Below are 22,154 nucleotides of genomic sequence, written 5' to 3'. Positions count from 1 at the left end.
CGCAAAAACCTCTGTTCGGGGCAGCCATGTCTTGGATCCTTTTGGAAGGCAGGACTACTTGCTCATTCCCTGCCTAAGGTGATTCCTAAGGTCCTGCTGTTGTTGTCACGTGCCGTTGAGTCAGACCTGACTCACGGTGACCCCTCCTTGGGTTTCCGAGGCAGTATCACTACAGAAGTAGATTGCCCAACCTTCCTTCTGAGGAGTGTCTGGTGGGTTTGAACCACCAGCCTTCTGGTTAGCAGTCAAGTGCATTAGGCATTACGCTACCAGAGCTCCTTCCTAAGGTCCTAGCCTAAGTACAATGTTTCCAAAGCACTGAATGCTGGATGGGAGGATTTTCTAGGGATGGGTGGAAAGAATTATCTAGGATCCTTCAGAAGAGAACATCTGAGCTCAACTTAATATCTTGGAAAAAGGAGAATTCATTATCAATATCCACCCTTGTCCCACTCTACTTACTTGGCTGGACCCTTAGTCTGGTTCCTGCTCCAAAGATCAGCTTAGTATCCCCACTGTAGGTAAGATCTTTGTAATAACTTTCCTGATGCTAACCCACTAGGGTTATCAGGATCTCAGAGCACCATCCTAAGTGGTTTCCTGGGTTTTTGTTTCTTAGATCTCCTACTTTTCAAGGAAGACTTTCCCCTTTTCCTTTACAATAATGTATACCTTAGCATAGCAAAGGCTTGATGATGATGATAATAACAATAATTACTACTATTATTATTTTAGAAAGCTATTATTTATTAGGAGCTCTGGTAGCGTAGTGCCTAAGGCACTTGACTGTTAACCAGAAGGTTGATGGTTCAAACCCACCAGTCACTCTTTGGAAGGAAGGTTGGGCAATCTACTTCCATAGGGATACTGCCTCGGAAACCCAAGGAGGGGTCGCTATGACTCGGTGGCACATAACAACAACAACAACGTTATTTATTACTTGCTATATGTCAGTCATTGTCTCATATTACTACGATGTGATTATTATAATTTTGCTATTGAGAAAGTGGAGCTTTTATTAGGTATAGCTGATGAAGGTAGAGCCAGAATTCCCCCCAGGTTTGTTAGCCTCCCAAGCGGTGCTATTGAGTCCTATCCCATATTGCTTCTACACCTTGCTGTTTCTCACGACAACAATGTTTTGTTCTGTTATACATAAGGTCACCAGGAGTGGGAGCTGACCAATGACACCTAACAATAGCAACAATAGTTCTTCAGATAGGGGTCTAGGTCACTTTTACCTTTGGGGGAGAGTTCAAAACTCCACTAACCTCCATAGAGGAAGATTCCATGAACAGACATCCTGGCACCTTACTCATTAGTCAGTCCAGGGACTTTAGCTACCTGCTGCAATAAAAGGGTATTTGTGCGTGCCATTAACTCATCTCTTTCCCCCAAGGGCACTTAGCTAATTTCCTGAATGTTCAGATTATCTGGTGCTGATACTATTGGTTTTGCTTGAAAGCACCGAGTATCTGGAACTCTTTTTATGTTTCTGTAAATTATTCTGCACAGATTTTCATTTACTCAGTTGGCTCTTGGCATTTCTGCCTTTAATATGAGAAATGGGACCATTTTAAGTCACCAAGAGAGCTTGTAGAGATGGAAAATGAGTGTTTCATATATCTTTGAGTTTTTCATAAATCATTGCCTATTTTCTCACCGACAAATCATCAGGTGCTTTAGACCTGGTCATACTCACACGGATGCACAGATAGCCTGGTCCCTTCTCCAAAGGTCAATTTACTGTAGCCACTAGATGACACACAATAGGAGAACACTTTACAAGAACTCTAATCTAGGTAGGACTAGCTGGCTTGGACAGCTCTGCCTCCTGTCCCTGTCCTCTAGGCTCCTCTGAAGCCTGTTGTTATTGTTGTTATGTGCCTTGAGTCGGACCCGACTCACAGTGACCCCTCCTTGGGTTTCCGAGGCAGTATCAATATGGAAGTAGATTGCCCCATCTTCCTTCCGAGGAGTGGCTGGTGGGTTTGAACCGCCAGCCTTCTGGTTAGCAGTCAAGTGCCTTAGGCACTATGCCACCAGAGCTCCCTCCTCTGAAGGCTAGAACTAGTGTTTTGCTCCTACTACTGCCACTCTAGCAGAAAATACCACAAACTGGTGGCTTGAACAAACAGGGATTTATTTCCTTACAATTTAGGAGGCTAGAAGGTTGAGTTCAAAGTGCCAGCTCTAGGGGCTGGGTGGCAGCCCCTCAACCTTGAGCTTCAACTCTGCCTCTTGCTCCTGGCCCACTGAAGCTGGAGGTTTTTCTTAACTTGGGCAGCTATTGGCTGCTGAGGCTGACAAACCCAAAGTCAACAAATAAAATGGCACAGTTCCAATGTGACCAAACAACATGGCAGACCACTAGTTCAAGTCCAGAGACAGTCCCAAGATCAGTAGGAAACATGGCAGGCTGCCAAATGAACACTTGGCTACACACAGGGTCCAAGGGTGCCAGAAAGCTCTAGAGACCTTTCTCAGTGCTTCTTCTTTTATACTGGAAGCAGACCACATCCCTAAGACAGATACTCAGCTGCTCCAGTAGATTTCACCAGGGAGCTAATTATCAATCTCATCATGGGGAATAACTACATCCTGCTGCTCATGCACTCAAAACCAGGCCCAGCCAAGTTGACACACAACTTAACTACCACAATCAGAGAGAGAAGTCTAGCCCATAGGGTCCTAATTCCTCAGCTGTTTATGTAGTAGTCCCACAGATATTTTCCTCAGGGCCAACCTTGAGCTTGTCAAGACTTTCTGGAGGGTAGATGCCCATTCTGGGCTCCACAATTCAAAGTGAAGGAGGAAAATTGGAAGAGTCAGGGGATGAGCTAGGGTTGGGAAATGACTGTTGAGGGAAAAATTCATAGCACTGGACATAGATGGAAGACCTAGGGTAAGGCTCAATGATGGAATTGAGGCCTGTGATGGACTCTCCTTTTAGATATGGATTATATCATCTTAAGGGCAGAGAGAGAGAGAGACTAAAATTGCTTAATTATGAAAATTGTAAGAATCAAGAATGAGTAACATATAGGGCTTGAGAATCTGTTTCTGTAAGTTTCTAAGATTAGGGTTGACATTCATATGGAAAAAAAAAGTCTCTAAAGTCTGAGAATGGTTTAGAAAAGAACTTCTCAAGAACTTCATAGAACTCTAGTCCAGGGACAAAAATTTTTCTGCAAAAAATGATTCTAAGCTCAAATAAGTTTAGAAAGTGCTGTGTACTATATTTCAGTCTTGAAGACTGACAATGCATACTAGCATTTTAAAGCTCTGAGAAATCTTTAGTAAAGAAATCCAGATTTTCTCAAACTTATTTGATCCAGGAACACTTTTTTTTTTTTCTTAAAAAATCCATTAACACCCATGGAACATATGCAGGTTTAGATACATAGTCCCTGGAGGTCTCCTTTTCAGTTCTAAGAATTTAAAGTTCCATCCTAAATTTCAGCCTAATTTTATTCATTAAATTCTTTTGTGCTCTGAATCTGTGTGTTCTCTCACTCACTCCTGCAGAAACAACTAAGGGCTTCAATGATGCTAATTATGTCTTTCTAATCATTGTAGAACAGCTTCATTCTGTTTGAGCAATTACTGACCACGTGGACATCTGTGCAGCAAATGTTCTGCCACTTTCAGGAACAGCCCAGGCAGATATGAAGGCAGTCAAAGTACAGGACCACATCGCCCAAAGTCCTCATTGCAGGGTTTACCTACCAGGAACAACAGTGATTTTGAAGCCTTTCCAAATGTGAATTTGTTGGTATTCCAGTTCTATCTTGGAACTGTGTATTTTAATGATGATTCTGGTTTTAACAGAGAAAAATTTCCTAAAAACTACATTCTGGGTGGTCTCTCAAGCGAAGACATAGACTTCATATACTTATCACTGGATCTCTTTGCTTTTTCCTGTTAAAACTCACATGTGCTGCTTCCCTATCATTGATACTGTAATCCTTTTCCTCTCAACTCTGGTTCTTGAGAAATTTGATGGGTTTTAGGGATTTCTAACTCTACTTAAGCTGACCCATGGCAGGGAAGAGGCTTTGGTGAAGCACACAGGTGAACAGACAAACACAGAGGAGGTTTGCCCTGGAGAACTGGTTCCTCTCACCCACATGCTTTTGAATGGATTCCCTGTTTTGAGGTCTAACAATTCTCCAGTTGAATAATATTTGCTAATGTCTAAACTAGTATGTTCAGAACAAAAATTATACCCTTGCCCTACCCCAACTCTTCCCTGATTTTCCTAGCTGGAAGTAATTTCTTCAGCAATGACACCTATGTGCCAAGCACCATGCTAGGTTGTAGAGATATAAGGATGAATGACAGAGTCCTGCCCTCACAGAGCTTATAGCCCAGTGGAAGACATAGCCAAGAACAGGCAACTAGGATAGGAGGTTAGGCACTCCTTTCTTTACTGCAACTTGTACATACCCACTTAACATGGATGATACTGGGCTGTAATTGTCTGTTTCCATGGATGTTTACCCACTGTGAGATCCTCGATGGCAAGGACTCTGCCTTTCTCCACCCTCCCTCCTTTTCTTCCTTCATTTTCTCCTTCCTTTTCTTCCCTATATCTAGCATAATTTTGGTACATAATAGATGTTCAAAAAATATTTGTTGAATGAATAAACTCTTTAAACATTTTAATTGATTTTTAATGTAATCTTTTCCTCTGTCTTATTGGGACCATTTCTTTTCTTCTTTAACTTTTCTGTGGTTCCAGTTTCCAAAGATTTTTTTGAAATTGCTTTATAGCATTGTTTAGGCTTTATATTCTCCCTATGTCTTTCCACTGGACATGGAGTTTTGTGAGAGTGTGTCCAACGCCTAGGGTCTTGGGGAAGTGAATTCATCTCTTTTATGAAAACTAGATGGTAATAAAAATAAAGTCAAAGTTTCTTTTCTGATAAAGATCTTTTGTCTCAAAGGAATCTAGACACAGCAAAGAAGCCTCTCTCCGTAATGATGTAAAAGCCAATTCCCATTGGCAGTTACTACCATTAGAAAGCAAACTACTATTGAACCAGTTGCTGGGAATTAAAATTTCAAAATGTTTGCCTCATGACAAAACATGAAAAATTACTCCAAGAAGCACAGATTCATCATCTAAGAAAGCAGATTAGGGACTTTCTGTGTCTTTTGCCAGAGGATAAGGTCAAGTACTTACTTGGCTGCACTTGGAGTGTTGTTCCACTCCCAAAAGTGAGTTTTCTGCCACCTGTATCCACACTCTTGTACAAGGCAGTACAAATACCCAGCCTCTGCCACCCAAGATAGCTGCCTGGGACCCCCTTATATTTTTACAGTCTTCATGCTAAGGGAACAAAGCTTAAAAACAGCCTGCTCCATGGTTTCAGAGTCCCTGGGTGACACAACCAGTTAAGTGCTTAACTACTACCCAAGAAGCTTGGCAGTTTGAAACCATCCAGAGATCCTCACAAGAAAGGGTTGGCAATCTGCTTCCAAAAGGTCACAGACTTGGAAACCTTACAGAGTGCAGTTCTTCTCTACACATACAGGGTCACTTTGAATCAGAATTGACTCAATGGCAACTGGGTTTTTGGCTCCATGGTTTTGATGATAAATTTCTTTCTCCATATTCCTTTATGCCAAATAAATTGCCCCCTTAGGTTTCTACTTCTCTCCTTGCCATACCTGCATCCTGACAACCCAATTCAAGGACTTCATGATCTCTTCAGCAATGCTGAGTCTGACACCAAAGCTACCATGGTCACTATGGTAAGAAGGCTCCGGCTGGACACACCAAGGACTAAGTAGGTGGTCCTTGAGGTAGGGATCTGCCTTCACAGGATGTAAGTAAGAGGGATGGTTGGAGCAGTGGAGTGACATGGTTAACAATATGGGTCTTGAGTCAAATGGATCTGAGTTATACCCCAGCTCTGTCATTTCCTAGCTGTGTGATCTTGGGCAAGTTACTAACGCTAAGCCTTTATTTCTTCATTGTAAAATGAGTATAATACTCCCTTCCTTTCTTTTGGATGGGACATTGAATGAATAAACATGGAATGAGCACTTACATGAAGGACAGATGGTCACTGCACATAGCAGGCATTCGGTGTTAGCTGTTGTTAGCTGCTGTTGCACCAGCCTGACTCTTGGTGACCCCATGGACAACAGAATGAAACGCTGCTTGGTTCTGTGCCATCCCCATGCCTGGTTGTGGCTTAAACCACTGTAATCTATAGAGTTTTCATTGTCTGATTTTCAGAAGCAGATAACCAGGTATTCCTTCCTGTTCTGTCTTAGTTTGGAAGCTCTGCTGAAACACGTTTAGCATCATGGTATCATACACACATCCACTGAGAGATGTGGCTGTGCATGAGGTACGTTAGCTGGGAATCAAACCCAGTTCTCCAGTATGCAAGGCAAGAATTCTACCACTGGGCCATGGGACCAATTGCCCACTGGCATTTAGCATATATCAGTTAATAATATACTGATTTCCTGCAATGCTTTACACTAGGGCTAACTGCAGTCAGAGGAGATCCGTCCCTGTCCAACTACCTATTGCAGCACCCTAGTTGAGATGCTCTAATCCTAGCAGGTGGATATCTCATGGACCTGAGAGGAGGTAGTGAGAGAGTTTCAGCCTTAGGTTTGAGGGGGCATGGCAGCCTCCTTGACTGCCAAGGAGAAAGTTCTGCTTCAGAAACCTAACCAAGGGTTTAGTCTCTTTTCTCAGGGGATTTATCCTCTGGGAGCACTGCACAAACCATTGTCTAGCACAGCCTCGATCATTCATTAGACCTGACCATGGGTAGCAGACACACTGAAAAGTTTCCCCCAGATAACAAAAGACTCCTTCAACTATGGAGCAGACCACATCACAGATGCTCTCACTACTGTGATATCATTTCATAACATATTCTCTATCTATAAAATTTCCCTTGACCACTAATACTTACATGGATGAACAATTAGGTTGGTCCCTCTTCCAAATGTAAGTTTGTAGTTTCCTCCTAATACACACAACAAGGAAAGCCTTTGCTAAAACCCTCCACCAATTGCCCCAGTGGCACTGGAGTGAGACAACAATCCGGGGAAAGACTTGCTACTCTCCCAGAGCTGCCAGGCATCTCCTTCAGCTGTCCTCAGAGCCCTCGAGTCTCAGGCCTGGGCCAAAGAACTGTGGTGGGAGCTGGGGGTTAGGCACTGGAGAGCTACTCAGCCCCTCAGTTTTTCTGTCAACAGAGAAGCAGCACAACAATTCCTTCTATCCTCTCCCAATCCACCAATACTTGCTTGGGACAGACACTCTGAAAGTATGTTACTCTTCTGTCAGATATATAAGGAGGCTCTGAAACCATTCAGAGAATGGAGAGCAAATACGTTTTATGCTGTATTTTGCTTAGGCTGTCTGACCTTGAAACTCTCCTTATTCTCATCTTTCTCTCTATGACTCTCTCTTAAACACCTCCCATTTCTAGCTTTCTTCCTATGGGAAGTCAATGTATATCCTTGTCCTATGAAAGACACTAACAGGATTCAGGCCCTTCCTGTGATCTGTGCTTGTATCTTTCCCTCTCTGTCTTGCTTACTTTGGACACATCATCAGGAGAAACTAATCTCTAGAAAAGGATGTAATGTTTGGTAAAGGAGAGAGTCAGCAAAAGAAGGGAAACCCTCCACGCGTAGACTGACACAGGAGACACACTAATGGACTCAAATGTACCAGCGTTGGTGAGGATGGCATCAAGAAACCACACTTATTGTCAATTCTGACTCCTAGTGACCTATGGGACAGAGCAGAACTGCTCCATAGCGTTTCCAAGGCTGTAATGTCTACAGAATCAAACTGCCACACCTTTCTCCCGCAGAGCAGCTGGTGGGTTGAAAACACTGATTTTTAGGTTTGCAGCCAAGTCTTTAACCACAATACCATCAGGGATCCTCAAGGATGGCACAAAACTGGACGATATTTCATTATAAATAGGTCGCCATGAGTTGGAGCCAACTCAATGGCAACTAACAATAACAACTCTCACTCTTTTCCAACTGGAAATAGGTCAGGCACCCAAGCCCTTTGATTCCTTTATAAACACCCAATGACCTTGATTCAGACAGGACTCTACTTCTGTGAAGTCCTAGGACTACAGAGAAACAAAGACAACAGTTTTCATAATATTTTTGAAGGGTGGGAGGACATAGGGATCATGCTCCTTACTTTGGAGATGGGAAAGCTGAAGGTCCTGGAAGTCATGATCTGGGCCATGGTCCTACGCCCCTCAGTTCTCTGGCCATTGTGCACGACAAGTTGGCACACAGTCCCATTACGCTGGGTCTCAGGGTCACATTAGCAAAGAACTGTGCAGCTACACCGAGCTCAGGGGTGCGAGCAAGGGGCTGGGGCCCTTCTGCTGCTCTGCACTTACCATAAGTCTGGCCTCAGGCAAATGACTCTGACTCTAGGCCTCAGGCTCTCCCTGCAAAATGAGCAGATGGTTCCTCATGTCCCTTCCAGCTCTCATTTCTTTGGCCCTTTGTTCAACTAGAAACCTAATTTCAGGGAATGGTAGGGGCAGCTTTACACAGAGGATGGGAATATGGTCAGTGGAGATGCCAGGAAAAGGGGAGGGCAGAAGAAAACAGGGACAGGCAAAGATTTGGGACAGTGATCGTCTAAGAACCTCTAGTGTGGCATTGATGAATGCCCCCATCCCACTGCATGGAAATATAATACATGTTGTCCAGCACCAGGGGTGAGAGTGGGGTGGGTGAGGTGGGGGGGGGTCCTTTGCATAGAATGACCCCAGCTCACTTACTTGGTGTGACCAGCACTTGGGTGCCCTTCCCAAAAGTGAATCTGTTGTTTCCATAATCACACTGTGAGTAAGTACATTACAAAAAGGTTTAGGTTTTACCTACCCTCTTTTGGGAGGGTAGGAGCTCTGGTAGCGTAGTGCCTAAGGCATTTGACTGCTAACCAGAACGCTGGCGGTTCAAACCCACCAGCAATTCCTTGGAAGGAAAGCTGGGCAATCTACTTCTGTAGCGATACTGCCTCGGAAACCCAAGGAGGGGTTGACTATGAGTCGGATCCCACTCGACGGTAGTGAGTTTGGTTTGATTTTTTCTTCTGGGGAACAAAGACCCTTCACAGTAGCTCTCAAAGCTGGAAACCTAGAAAAACTGATCCTAAAGGCTGACCCTAAAGTTCTCCTTGTAATTGGTGACATCAGGGCTTGAAGGAACCTCTCTAGTGGGTGTAAATAGCACAAGCCCCCACTGCTACTCATTGACTTTCATTTTCCTCATCACAGCTTTCAACAAACCCATCCTCTGCCTCTTTCTCCTCTGGGAAAGAGAATCTTCACAAAACGTGGTGGAAAACACTACCTCCTACATAGAGCAGCTGGCTGTAAAAATTTCTAAAGATATTAGGGAAGAGGCCGGAATTTCCCCACCTCATTTGCCATGCCTGAGAAGACGGCACTTTTTTCTTGGAGGCATTTGCAAAAATGTACTTTTCAGTTCACCAGAAAGAAAGAGTAGGAGCAAGAGCTTCTTAGGCGCACTGGTCGGCAGTACACGCTAACAACATGCCTTGGTGTGACTCAGTCACCGTGTTTTCTCGTTGGGGCAAGAGGATGATTCATGCTTGACTCATTCCTGCTTCTACCCTCGCCTCACTCAAGAACGCTCACTGCCAACTGGCTTTTTTTTCCCCCCTAAGAAAGTCAAACTTAGCAGATAACAGACTTTAATCTTTCTCCAGAAACACATGGTTGAATCATGCCATATTGACACATTCACATAAAAGTTGTTATTAGACTTTTAATATTTGAGTGTTTTTGTTTTCTCTGGTAAGTCTGAACATTCTGTGTGATCAGGGGCCATAACTTAGGGTTCTTCACTTCTTGCTCCCTCCCTTCCTCTCTCTCTCCCTCACTCTCTTCCTCTTGCTTCCCTCCCTCTCTCTCTTTTGCTCCCTCCCCACTTCTCCTCTTTCTTCCTCATCCCCCCTCCCTGTTTTCCTCTCTGCTCATCCTTACTGCATCAGATACCTGGAGCTGTATCCCAGTCAGAATGGATCTCTCTCCTTTTCTTTTAAAATCAACTATGGTTCCTGGCTTATTGATGAAACTCAATAATCATTTACTGAATTGAACTGACTGTTACTATGCATAATTAATGGAACAAGGAGGCCAGTTTTCAGAGAGGTTGAAAACTAAGTATACTTTGGGTAAATGTGAGCTGAAAATCTAAGTGTTCAGGCAGGGAAAAACCAAGGAAGCATTTCTAAGAGCGAGAATAAGAGTCAGTATTAAAACCAAAACATTGTGAGATTCGTATTGACCCTTACCAGAGAGGTGGGAACTAAATGAACAAATAAGAAACTTGATTCCAATGGTAATTAGCAGTTTATATATCAACACCAATTTTCTTTAAAGGATAAGAACAATAATAGGACAGAAAATATATTTTCCCAAGTTAGCAGCACTGCTGTGATTAATAATAACAAATAGTAATAATACTATTATTATTCTATTATGTTGTTGTTGTTGTTATGTGCCATCAAGTCGGAACCGATTCATAGTGACCCTTCCTCAGGTTTCTGAGGCAGTATCACTGTGGAAGTAGATTGCCCAATCTTCCTTCCAAGGAGTGGCTGGTGGGTTTGAACTGTCAGCCTTCTGGTTAGCAGTCAAGTGCCTTAGTCACTACGCTACCAGAGCTCCCATTATTCTATTATAGACCATGCTAAATTCTATGTATATAAATGTAAACCTAATATTAGTGGTAGGGCTACACATTTCTGAAGATCTGACTTACTTGGGATGACGAAAAGTTGGGTACCAGTTCCAAATATGGGTTTCTGGAAGCCTGTGTTCACACTCTGACATAACTCTATACAAAATGGTACCCTGTAGCTGGGCTACAGCCTGAGATTCCTGAATCACACACAGGTTAGTTACTAATGTTGTGCTTGTGCACATGCACCAAAGTGGGAATGATATCTATCATTTAGCTATTTAATCTTCCTTTTCCCAAGACAAGATGACAAGGAATAGGCAGAAACTAACTGGGTACACTAGATTGTATCAAGAATGCTACTAACATTCAGGCTAAAAAAAGTCATTCATATAATCACAGTTTCAGTTCTAGACAGGACCTATAGTAGTTTTATCCATCCACACATAGCAAGTGTATACCATATTTTTCTTACATGAATGACATTCACAGACGCTATATAATGCAACATTATCATTGCCAACTTATCTTCTTGCTTAAATAGTAGCCCAAACCATGCAAAAACCAAACTAACAAAAAACAAAAGCCAATTCAATGAAAACAAATGTCCCTAAAATATAATACAGATTAGGTTATTTCATGGAACTTACTCGCTTCAACAAACAGTCTTGTGCCTGTCCCAAAGACAACTTTGAAGCCTCCTGTATTTCCCACAGTGATTTGTACTGCAACAAAATGGACCATTTCCTTCTCTTTCCACTTTTATACCACAGCTGGAGAGAAGGCCCAGCGGACCTGTTGTAAGGTGCTAGTAATAACGAACACTTTTTAATAATCCCTTCATAATTTTTTTTTCAATTCCCCTGTTTATGAATATATCTTACACCTCTGACCTATCAGAAGGTTAATTCATCAACAGTAATTACAGAATAAGGCCTGGGGAACAGGATCCCAAGGTTCTTCTGGTCCTAGCTCTAGTTCTCAGTGACTTTATGGTATTGGAAAATTCAATCAACTTCTCTGGGTCTTGATTTCCTTATTAGAATAATAAGGAAGTCTGACCTAAATAATTTCTAAGCTCCCTCTGAGCTCTAAAGTTCTATGTTCTGGCAAGGTCCCAAATGTCCTCAAGACTGCAGTTTTCTAGAACTCAAAACAAGCCAGGTCAGTTATGCTGGTGACTTGTCTACCTGGAAAAATAAAAGAAATAGTGAAGAGGGTCAGAAAAAGAGAAGTGGCTGTAGCCAGCTCCTCTCTTACCTCCCTAACTTGGGGTAAATGCTCCCAACAGCCCCCATGCTTTTTGTTTCTTTGTTAATAATGTAAGATAATTCTTTAGATGAATTATTATGGGACATCTAAGTCAAGATTTTCTGGAGATTCATCTAACACATGGCAATATCCAAAAATATATAAGACAAATTCCATATATTTCCCTACTCCATCTGGTTGGCATTGTCTCTCATTTCAATGTAAATCCAACCCAAAACACAAATTCATTGCTGTCAAGTCAATTCCAACTCATAGGACAGAGTAGAACTATAGAGTAGAACCTCCCCTTAGGGTTTCCAAGGCTGTAATCTTTATGGAAGCAGAATGCTGCGGCTTTCTTTCACAGAGTAGCTGTTGTTGTTTTGGTTGTTATGTGTCATTGAGTTGGACTTGACTCATAGTGACCCCTCCTTGGGTTTCCAAGGCAGTATCTCTATGGAAGTAGATTGCCCACCCTTCCTTCTAAGGAGTGGCTGGTGGTTTTGAACTGCCAGCCTTCTGGTTAGCAGTCAAGTGCCTTAGGCACTACTCTACCAGAGCTCCTACAGAGTGGCTAGGAGGTTCGAATCACCACCCTTTCAGTTAGCAGCCGAGTGCTTAACCACTGCACAATCAGGACTCCCCAGGGACAGGAATACACCATAGTCTGTAACATTGTGTAATAGAAAAAGCAGAGCTTTGAGATAAGAAAGGCAGTCTTGGGTTTGAATCCTGGCTCTTCCACTCATTAGCCATGGGATCTTGGGCAATTGCTTATCTGAGCCTCAGTTTCCTTATCTGTAATATGGGGATACTGTCCTCTACCTCATAGAATTGTTTGAAGATAAGCAATACTGTATGTAATGTGCCTGGTATCTACTGGCATGCCATAGACACTGAGATGGTGGTTATTATTTTTATTTTGAGTTAGATTATTGATTAAGCAGGCTATTTCTTTAGGGTTATAGGATCTTTCATGAAATACTCAAAAGCATCCAAACCCTTGAGTCACATACACCTGAGAAATAAGATCCTACAACTCTAGATTTTGAGTGCTTAAACTCCCTCATCTAACACAGAGGAGTCTGAGGCATACAGAAAGAAATGACTATTCAAAACATTACACAGTCACCTGGGGCCAAATAAAACCAAGAACTCTGGACTGACACCCAAATCTCTGAGCTTTTTCTCTGTACTTCATGGATTCTTCTGGGATAGCATTTAGAGTAAAGGGATGCTTAATTTCTGGAGTGAATTGGATGGGGCTTATTTGGGGCATGGATAACATGACCTAGAATATCTTCCTCCCTGTGCTTCTCTGAATCAATGGCAGCGGAAGTAGAAACAATTATGGCCATGCAATTTTCTGCTTTCTAGTTCCCCCACCTTGCCTGGGGCTCCATTTAGTGCAGTTCTAGTGTCAAAAACGCAAAAGTTAGACAGACCTGCTGTCAACCACATATCTGAGGAAAAGCCTTAGTAGTTTGTTAAATTCTACCCCAAAGAAAATAAGTTTGTTTCATCTTTAAATACTTTCACCAATTTATTGAGTGCCACAAGACTTAATACCTCAACCACAGTAAGATTACAGGTAATTACAAATAAGATACAAATCACAAAAACGGCATTTCCTTTTCTTCTGCTCACTGTGTCAAGAACACATTTTGTAATTCTCATAGAATTTCACACTTACTCAGTTTCACTTTTAGCCGGGTCCCTGTCCCAAAGGTGAGTTTGTTTGCTCCTCCCGAGTTCCACAGTGTTTGAGGTCCTACAATAAACTCCCTCTGCCACTTCATCCTTTTTCCTGATTTATCTTAAAGAGTTAGAAAACGCTTGAGATTTAATAATGATATTTGACTTATCCATATGAGAAAAAAGCACCATCTCTCAATGGAATAAGGCCACAGATTGTTAGTGCTGGGGGGCTATAGAGATTATCTGGATTTACTTCCCAATTTACGGATGAGAAACGGAGGCCTGAAAGCAAGAGATCTTTTCCAAGTTATACTGCCAGTTAGGACCAAAACCTAGATCTATTTGATTCTCGTGGTACCACACAATTGAATGTATTGTGTCATTTACTTAATCTCTTCTTCCCTTTGGCTTGGAAATTTGATTTCATAGGGGTGTTTAATTTCAGTCAAACCAGCATTTATCAAGCACTTACTTTGTAAAAGGAGCCATATTAAACATTTCAAATGATCTAAGAAGAGTCTCTGCTCAAAGACCTTTCAGTTTTAATAGGTGGATAATGAACGATTTCTGTAGCTGTGTGTGTTGCATATTGTTCAAGATTCCATAGCTAAGTATAGGGATCTAAAGGGAGGTGGGAAGGTGAAGTACACCTGGGGAGAGACCACCAAAAACAAAACAAAACAAAACAAAACAAAAACCCAAACTCACTGCAGTCGAGTTGGATCTGACTCACAGTGACCCCTCCTTGGGTTTCCGAGGTGGTATCTCTACAGAAATAGATTGCCCAATCTTCCTTCTGAGGAGTGGGTGGTGGGTTTGAATCACCAGCCTTCTGGTTAGCAATCAAATGCCTTAGGCACTACACCACCAGAGCTCCCTGTCTAGGTTATTACACCAGCTATTTCTGGAAAAACCGGGTTTGTCCTAATCTTCTAGAGTGTTAGCCTCTACTCCATTCTGTCCTAATGAATTAGTTCTACTGTTATTTACAGCTCTTCTATTAGCTATTTCCATTTTTAAAAGTCCTTCATGGAGGCGCTACCTTAAATTCATGGAAGGTACACTGATGGAACAAGGATGATGCAATCCACAGGTAAACGCAAGGAGTATATGCAGAACCCTTAAAGCCAGATAAGGTGAGAGCAAGGGTGGGAGGGGGACATTTACCTGGAGAGACTAGAAGCACAGTCCCCTTTCCAAAAGTGAGTTTGTTGTATCCTGAATTCACACTGTAGCAAACCTCTATACAAAAATGGCCTGCAGTGTTGGGCTTTTCAATTGTGATTTACTCAGGAGAAGGAAAAGAAAACCATCATTTATGGAGAACATATGATGTGCCAAGCAGGTTAACAATTTACATGTTATGTTATCTCTTTTGGGAGCTCTGGTGGCGTAGTGCCTAAGGCATTTGACTGTTAACCAGAAGGCTGGTGATTCAAACCCACTAGCCCTGCTCCTCGGAAGGAAGGTTGGGCAATCTACTTCTGTGGAGATACTGCTTCAGAAACCCAAGGAGAGGTTGCTATGAGTTGGGACCAACTTGATGCCAGTGAGTTTTTTCAGGCCACAACTATGCCATGAGCTAGATATTATAAATACTTATTTTTACAAATGAAGAACAAGTGGTCTAAGGCTAAGTAAGTTGACCCAGCACTGTTAATAAAGACGCAAAAATCCTGGATACATAGCATTAAACAGATAAATCTTAGGAGGATCTATGAGAGGAGAATCCTCCTTGTTCTTTCTAAAATGGGATTTCAGCTATATTGGGGCTAATTATTTTGCTAGTACAGACTTCAAAATACTGACCCCCCAAAAGTTCAGCTCAGCTTCCATAACACAGTCATTTCTGGAGACACTAAGACATTTTACCCTCAATCCTTCTATCATTTCTCTGATATTCTGCTTACCAGGCCTGACCAGCAGTGTGGTCCCACTCCCAAAGGTCCACTTATAGCCTCCTGCTTTCCCACAATGCTTCTTAGTCAGTCAAAAACACTCATAAGCTCACACATCCTTTTCACACTCAAGACCTAGAGATATGGCCCTTTCACCTACAAAGGTGACTACATTTCAACTTTCTTTTTGCATTCTATATAACACTGGCCATCTGACTTAAATTTTGGGCATTTACTGTGCAACACTTAAAATGAAGTCTTTACTTACTCAATCTCTGGATCTAACACTATCAAACTCATGATTTTCAACTCTATTTATCCAACAAATATACCTAGCCCCCTTTTGATCTCTAGTACAGTTATCAATTTTTAGATTCCTGCCATAGTGTCTCCTCTAATCTTAACTTCAATCAATCTGAAATTTTCCTGGAATCTCATGCAGATCATTATGGGTGACAGCTTTCTGCTCCCCGCCTCCGCCCTCCGGCTAGCTCATTTTGCAGGTTCAGTGGCTTGGTGGGAGTCTTGTTACCTACTCCAGTCTTGTTCTAACCTTAGTGCCAAGCTTCCCTCTGATTAAAGGGCACCCACTCTGCTTCAGGTCTGATACTGTTTTCCATTTGCCTCACAGGCAATATCTTATGTTTTTTCTATTAAGAAAGAATAGAACTTGAATGGAACAATGTTATTAAGATGTTAAGAAATGGATGAGGGATCCTTATACAATCCCTTTATTTGAATCTCTCAAATATGCCCAGAAAAAAAAGCCTATTGTATCCTCATTCTGAGAGAAGACAACACAAGGAAATGATTAGGAATTTGGACTCACTTGGGGTGACTTGGAGCTTTGTTCCAGTTCCAAAAATAATCTTTCCGTAACCTCCAGAATTCACACTGTAATGTAGGCTTTTACAAAATGGCTTCCCTTCCCCTACCATAGGCATTTGGGTAACATTTAAGTCACTGGACCCATTGCTGTTGAGTGGATTCTGACTCAGCAGCTCTAGAGGACAGACTAGAACTGTCCCACAGGGTTTCCAAGGCTATAAATCTTTATGGAAGCAGACTGCCACATCTTCCTCCTGTGGAATAGCTGGTGGGTTTGAACCACGACCTTTCAGTTAGCAGCTGAGCGCTTAATCTCTGTACCACCAGGGCTCCTTTCAAGTCATTATACTTCAGTAGAAGAGAGAGTGCTTTTTACCAATGTAAACTACGCTACATGAAAAGAGAGCTATTTTGCTAAGAACCTACAGGTTCTCTTCATGTTAATTACACTACTTTATCTAGCCTTTTTTGCTTTTGTAAACAAGTAATAATACTGTAAAACCTCTGGGAACCGGAACTCGAAGGGAATTTGTTTTTCTGGGTCTTGCAAGTTTTCTGCCTTTGACTGGGTGTACATTTCTATCACTTGTTTTAGTGACAAATACTTGAGTTTTCCTTCTCTGATAGGTTTCCACCTTACACTGGTTCTAGCTCTTGCAGATTTTACTGTAATGCTGTACAGTAAAATCATTTACTGTACATCATTTATGAACCACTTTCACATGCATTAACTTATTTTATCTTTAAAATAACTTATGAGGTGCTATTAAAGTGTTCATTTCACAGCTGAAGAAATTGTGGCCCAGATGCAGTAACCGAGCCAGGTTGTAGAGGAAATGGAAGCAGTCAGCCAAACTTTTTGCCTTCTTCTTTAGGATCAACTCTCTGACTGGGCTGCTTCAGTCTGTTATTTTTGGTTCATCTACATGAATATTTCTCACCTTAGCTAGAGCTTTCTATCCTTTGTGCTATTACTTTAATATTCCGTTCTATATCAAAATGCATTTAAGTCTGCATAAACCATTAATTTCTTGAAACTTGGGCCCTACAAATACTGCAGTAAGTTCAGTGGGCCTCAGTTGCCACATTAAGCCTCCTGCTTTAGTGACATATTGCCCACTTACTGAATTTTACTGATGATCTTGTCCCACTCCCAAAGATGAATGTATTATAAATCATGGCACTGAGCTGCCTGACAAAAATGCCTGAGCTACCTTGATAATAGATTAATGTGATTATCATGTATTTATCCTCTCCCAGGGGAGCTCTGGGTGGGATTCCCCCTTTTTTATTATTGGAATAAAGACTAAGCCATGGATTAAGCCCCTGAAAGTCTCTTTTCAGTGCACACTAGTAGTGATGTCGAGAAAAGCCTGAACAGAGTCCACGGGACATTCTCTAGACAATCTGACATTTATTTCCTCCAAAAAGATTTATGAAATTTTACCAAGTAATCTCATTTTACTACCCAAAAGGTATCAGCTCTGATCCCTATTTTTACTTAGGAAACAACACACTTGTACACAATCTCATTTTACCTGTGTTTAGCAAACTGCCTATTTCCTCAAATGGAATATTTCCTTTAAATTTTTAATTAACTAATTAATTAAAAATTGTGAGGATGGAGTGGGACATGGAATATGGTTGGGATACAGGGATGGGGAACAGTATTTGATTTTTTTAAATTTTGTTTTTTTAGCTTTCCTCACAAACCCCAATGCTTCCAGAGTTAAAAAATACAAGTACATTTAGTCACCTGTGCAATGTAAAACTACAGGTAAGTGCAAAAACTATGATCAATAATAACGAAATACTTACTGGAACTCACTGTTACGGTGGTTCCCTTTCCAAAGATCAGTGCATTCCCCATCTGAGAGGCACAGTGAAATGAGACCCTACAAATACCTCCTGGATGATCACTATAAAACTATAAACAATGGAAAGTTACCATTTTGGTCCTCTAGTGCTGCTCTAGCAGAAAATGCCACAAGTGGGTGGTTTGAATAAATAGGGATTGGTTCTCTTACAGTTTAGGAGGCTAGAAGTTTGAGTTCAAAGTGCCAGCTCTAGGGGCTGGGTGAAGGCCCTTTGACCCTGGGCTCTGCCTCCTACTCCCAGCACACTGAAGCTGGAGGCTTTCTTCACTCAGGCAGCTGCTGGCTGCTGAGGCTGACAAACCCAAGGTCAACAAGTAAAAAGGCACGGTCCCGATATTACCAAACCACACAGCAGGCCATTGATTCAAGTCCATTAAGAGTCCCGAGATTGGCAGACAGCCTGGGAGGCTGCTGAACAATGTCTTGGCTACATGCAGGGGTCAAGCATTCCAAAAGGCTTAAGAACTTTTTCAAAGCTTCTCCTTATATACTGGAAGCAGACCACATCCCTAAACAACTCACAACAGATTCCACCATGGAGCTGATTACCGGTTTCATCATGGGAAATAACTACATCCAGCTGCCCAGTCACTCAAAACCAGGCCCAGCAAGGTTGACACATAACCTTAACTACCACAGTTACACTCCGTCCTTGCCCTCAGTAAAGAACTCAATGGGTTTTCAAAGTTTGGGAATACAATAAAAACTCTGTAATTTCATGAGATGGAGGGGTAGGTGATGGTAGGTCCTCCATTCACTCAGTACCTATTCATTGAACATCTCCAATGTATAGGCATTGCCTAGGCACTGGGGATATAGAAGAGAGCTTGGACACATGGTGCTTATAGGTGCTAGGTGCTAGGGGGAGCAAGCAATAAACAAAAATTACGTAGATAATATAATGTCAAGTGAAAAGTCAAGCTGGGTAAAGAGATAGACAGCAATCAAGTAGTAGTGTGTTTTGTGGCTTGTTAGATTGACTGGGCAGAAAAGGCTTCTCTGAAGAGGTGATACATGAGTGAGGTCCAGACATGGAGAAGTTAATCATTATCCCCGTTTACAGATGAGCAAATAGAAGGCCTAAAAGATCAAATCCTGGCTCCAAAGCGTGTCAACAATGGATACTTAGATCATGCCTTTGCCCTACTAAGGTATTAGATCTAGTTCTACCATGTAAATTACTGGTTGGAAAAGGTAAAGTGAGACAAGAGGGTCTTCCAAAGTGACCTTGGGATATTATCTGGGCAATTAGACATCAAGGTTGTAGGAGGATGCCTGTTGTAGGAGAAAGTATTGGCATCTCAGATAGAGTTTCTCTGATGGAGCTGAACACTGAGCTGAGGGGGACTTCTTCCATTCAGCTTCCTGTGAAGCTTGCAAACAATGCAGTTAGCTGGCAGAATGAGCTTTTATGGTTAGAATGGGGATGGTATGGAGAATGCTCTGCTCCCCATGAAATGTAGACGAATAGAGGGCATTTAGGAGTCCACTTAGATTTACAAGAAACTTTGCTACTTGTCTCAGTAAGTAATAGAATTCAGAATTCATGGCAATACTTACTAAGATCTACCTTTAACATGGTCCCCCTTCCAAACACCACCTTCTGGGCACTTGACAACTCCACAGTGATTTATTTCACCACAAAAACCAAAAGGTGCTTCATTTTCAAGCAAAGAAATTCTCGTAGGGTTCTCTGACTTGGCTGAACCCCAATCCAACATATCCCAAGCACATATTTAGGTACTCAAAAACTCACCGCTGTTGAGTCAGATCTGACTCATAGTGACCCCTCCTTGGGTTCCAAGGCATTATCACTACAAAAGTAGATTGCCCCATCTTCCTTCAGAGGAGTAGCTGGTGGGTTTGAACAGCCAGCCTTCTGGTTAGCAGTCAAATGCCTTAGGCTCTACACCACCAGAGCTCCCCTATTTAGGTATACTCAAGAATATCTTACACACATACTCTCTGGAATGGTAGAAACCCTCAGAAACCATTTACTACAAATCTTGCACATATCTCTCCTAGACGATTTCCAACAGGCTTTTGACCTCCAAAGGAAGGTCTTGGTTACTGATTCTCATGTTTCCTTTTCTCATGATTAGAATGGTTCACCTTATATCAAAACTTAACTCTTTTTCTACCATAGTCAAAGTCCATTAAGTTTGCTCATATTCAATTTTTACCCTAAATGGAATTTTTCAGAAAATCTTACTTTTTAAAAATCATAAATCATCTACCCCATACTTTTTTTCAAAGAGATTTGACACATTTTATCTCATTTGAGTCTCACAAAATCCCTTGAGCTAGGAAGGGCTGGAATCGTAATCTCCATGTAACAGATGAAAAACTGAGGTTTAGAGAACATGAGTAATTTTCCCATAGCCACATGGTTGGTGAGCTGCTGAGTCAGGGTCCACACTGTCTTTTGGCTCCTAGCTGAATACTTTAATAATTTATTTTGTACACTTTCAGGTGTTGATCATATCACCTTGTCTTTCTAGTACTTCTCCTTTCTTTATTCCCTCCTCCAATAAAAAAGACAGTATCATCAACAACAAAAACAATACCTCCCCCTCCTTCCCCCAAAAAACCCAGCTCAACCTTTTTTTCAGAGCAGTGTCTTTTTAATCCTCACACTCTCTCTGTGAACCAGGAGATAAGGGTTCCCAATATTTCAGCTCCATTAATTGGCAAAAAATGAGGGCCAGAGGAGATAAATCAGAATGATGGTTATAAAGGCTGCAGCTTGGTTCAGATAGCAGTATATTGAACCTTAGGAAATGGATCCTTGCCCTGCTATTGTGGTAATGTTCAAATCATATAACCATTTTGAACAGAGAGAATCATTTCTTTCCACCTTCCTTTGCCTCTTGGGATAATCAGATAAGATATGAGAAGAAATAAGGAAAACACCTTTATTTTTTTCCGCCTTCTTTTAAGAAGAGAGAACTCAGAAAACACCAAAATGCAATATTCTTTAGCCTCATAGAATTTGCATATATATGTACATATGCTTATGCATAAGAGCAACACTAAACATTTTTGAGGCAAGTTTGAGACAGATTAATTTGCGCTAACAGAGCACATTCAATTTAAAATTGATGATTAGACTACTGTTTCAGTGTTGGAAACAGGATTGTGGCTCATGCTCCACTACTCACTTGGCTTGACTAGAACCTTGGTTCCTCCTCCGAAAGTTAGCTTGTTACTTGCAGTGTTGGCCACACAGTGGTTTGTGGCCCAGCAAAAATCCACAGAGAGCAAGGAAGTCACACTTGGTAGATACATGACAAAGGACATTTCCTATGTTTGTTTGTAGTAGTAGTAGAGTGGAGGGGTTACAATGGTTAAAGCAATCCCAACTCCAATTGCTGTACCCAGTTTATAGAGCTGGAAAGCTTCCAAAAGGGCACATACTTGGGTCTAGCCCATTTTTATTTACTCACTTCTCTGCTTTGGCTGTTTGGACTTGACCCTGTGAGTAAAGATAATAGCTCTTAGTCATAACCTCATTCAAGGGCCCATTTGGCCATTTTTAACCCCTAAAGGACTTGAGACTAGGAAGCCCTCTAAGCTTCACACATCCAGAATATAAATGCATAATGGACACACTCTGGTAGCATAGTACCTAAGGCACTTGACTGCTAACTGGAAGGCTGGCAGTTCAAACCCACCAGCCACTCCTCGGAAGGACGGTTGGGCAATCTACTTCCATAGTGATACCACCTCGGAAACCCAAGGAGGGGTCACTATGAGTTGGAGACAACTTGATGGCATATAGCAACAACAACAACAACAATGGACACACGCATGTACTTGCAAACATGGTTGCTCCATTCAGTTAGTGCCTACCCAGGGCTCCAAAGAG

At 41.8% G+C, this 22,154-nt stretch overlaps 1 protein-coding gene across 1 annotated transcript in view; it reads right to left on the bottom strand.

The window, feature by feature from the left end:
* LOC103205765 (T cell receptor alpha chain MC.7.G5-like) overlaps window positions 1-22,154 on the bottom strand; it is a 347,276-nt gene that overhangs the window by 6,168 nt on the left and 318,954 nt on the right. Inside the window, exon 4 of the mRNA XM_042782358.1 lies at window positions 11,385-11,435. Coding sequence (XP_042638292.1) covers window positions 11,385-11,435 — 51 coding nt within the window. The remainder of the gene's footprint in view (window positions 1-11,384; window positions 11,436-22,154) is intronic.

The sequence above is a fragment of the Orycteropus afer genome, unplaced genomic scaffold (assembly GCF_000298275.1).
Source record: "Orycteropus afer afer isolate SDZICR_OR568_19922 unplaced genomic scaffold, OryAfe1.0 scaffold00292, whole genome shotgun sequence".
Lineage (NCBI taxonomy): Eukaryota > Metazoa > Chordata > Mammalia > Tubulidentata > Orycteropodidae > Orycteropus > Orycteropus afer.
This window is presented reverse-complemented; position numbering and strand designations above follow the sequence as displayed.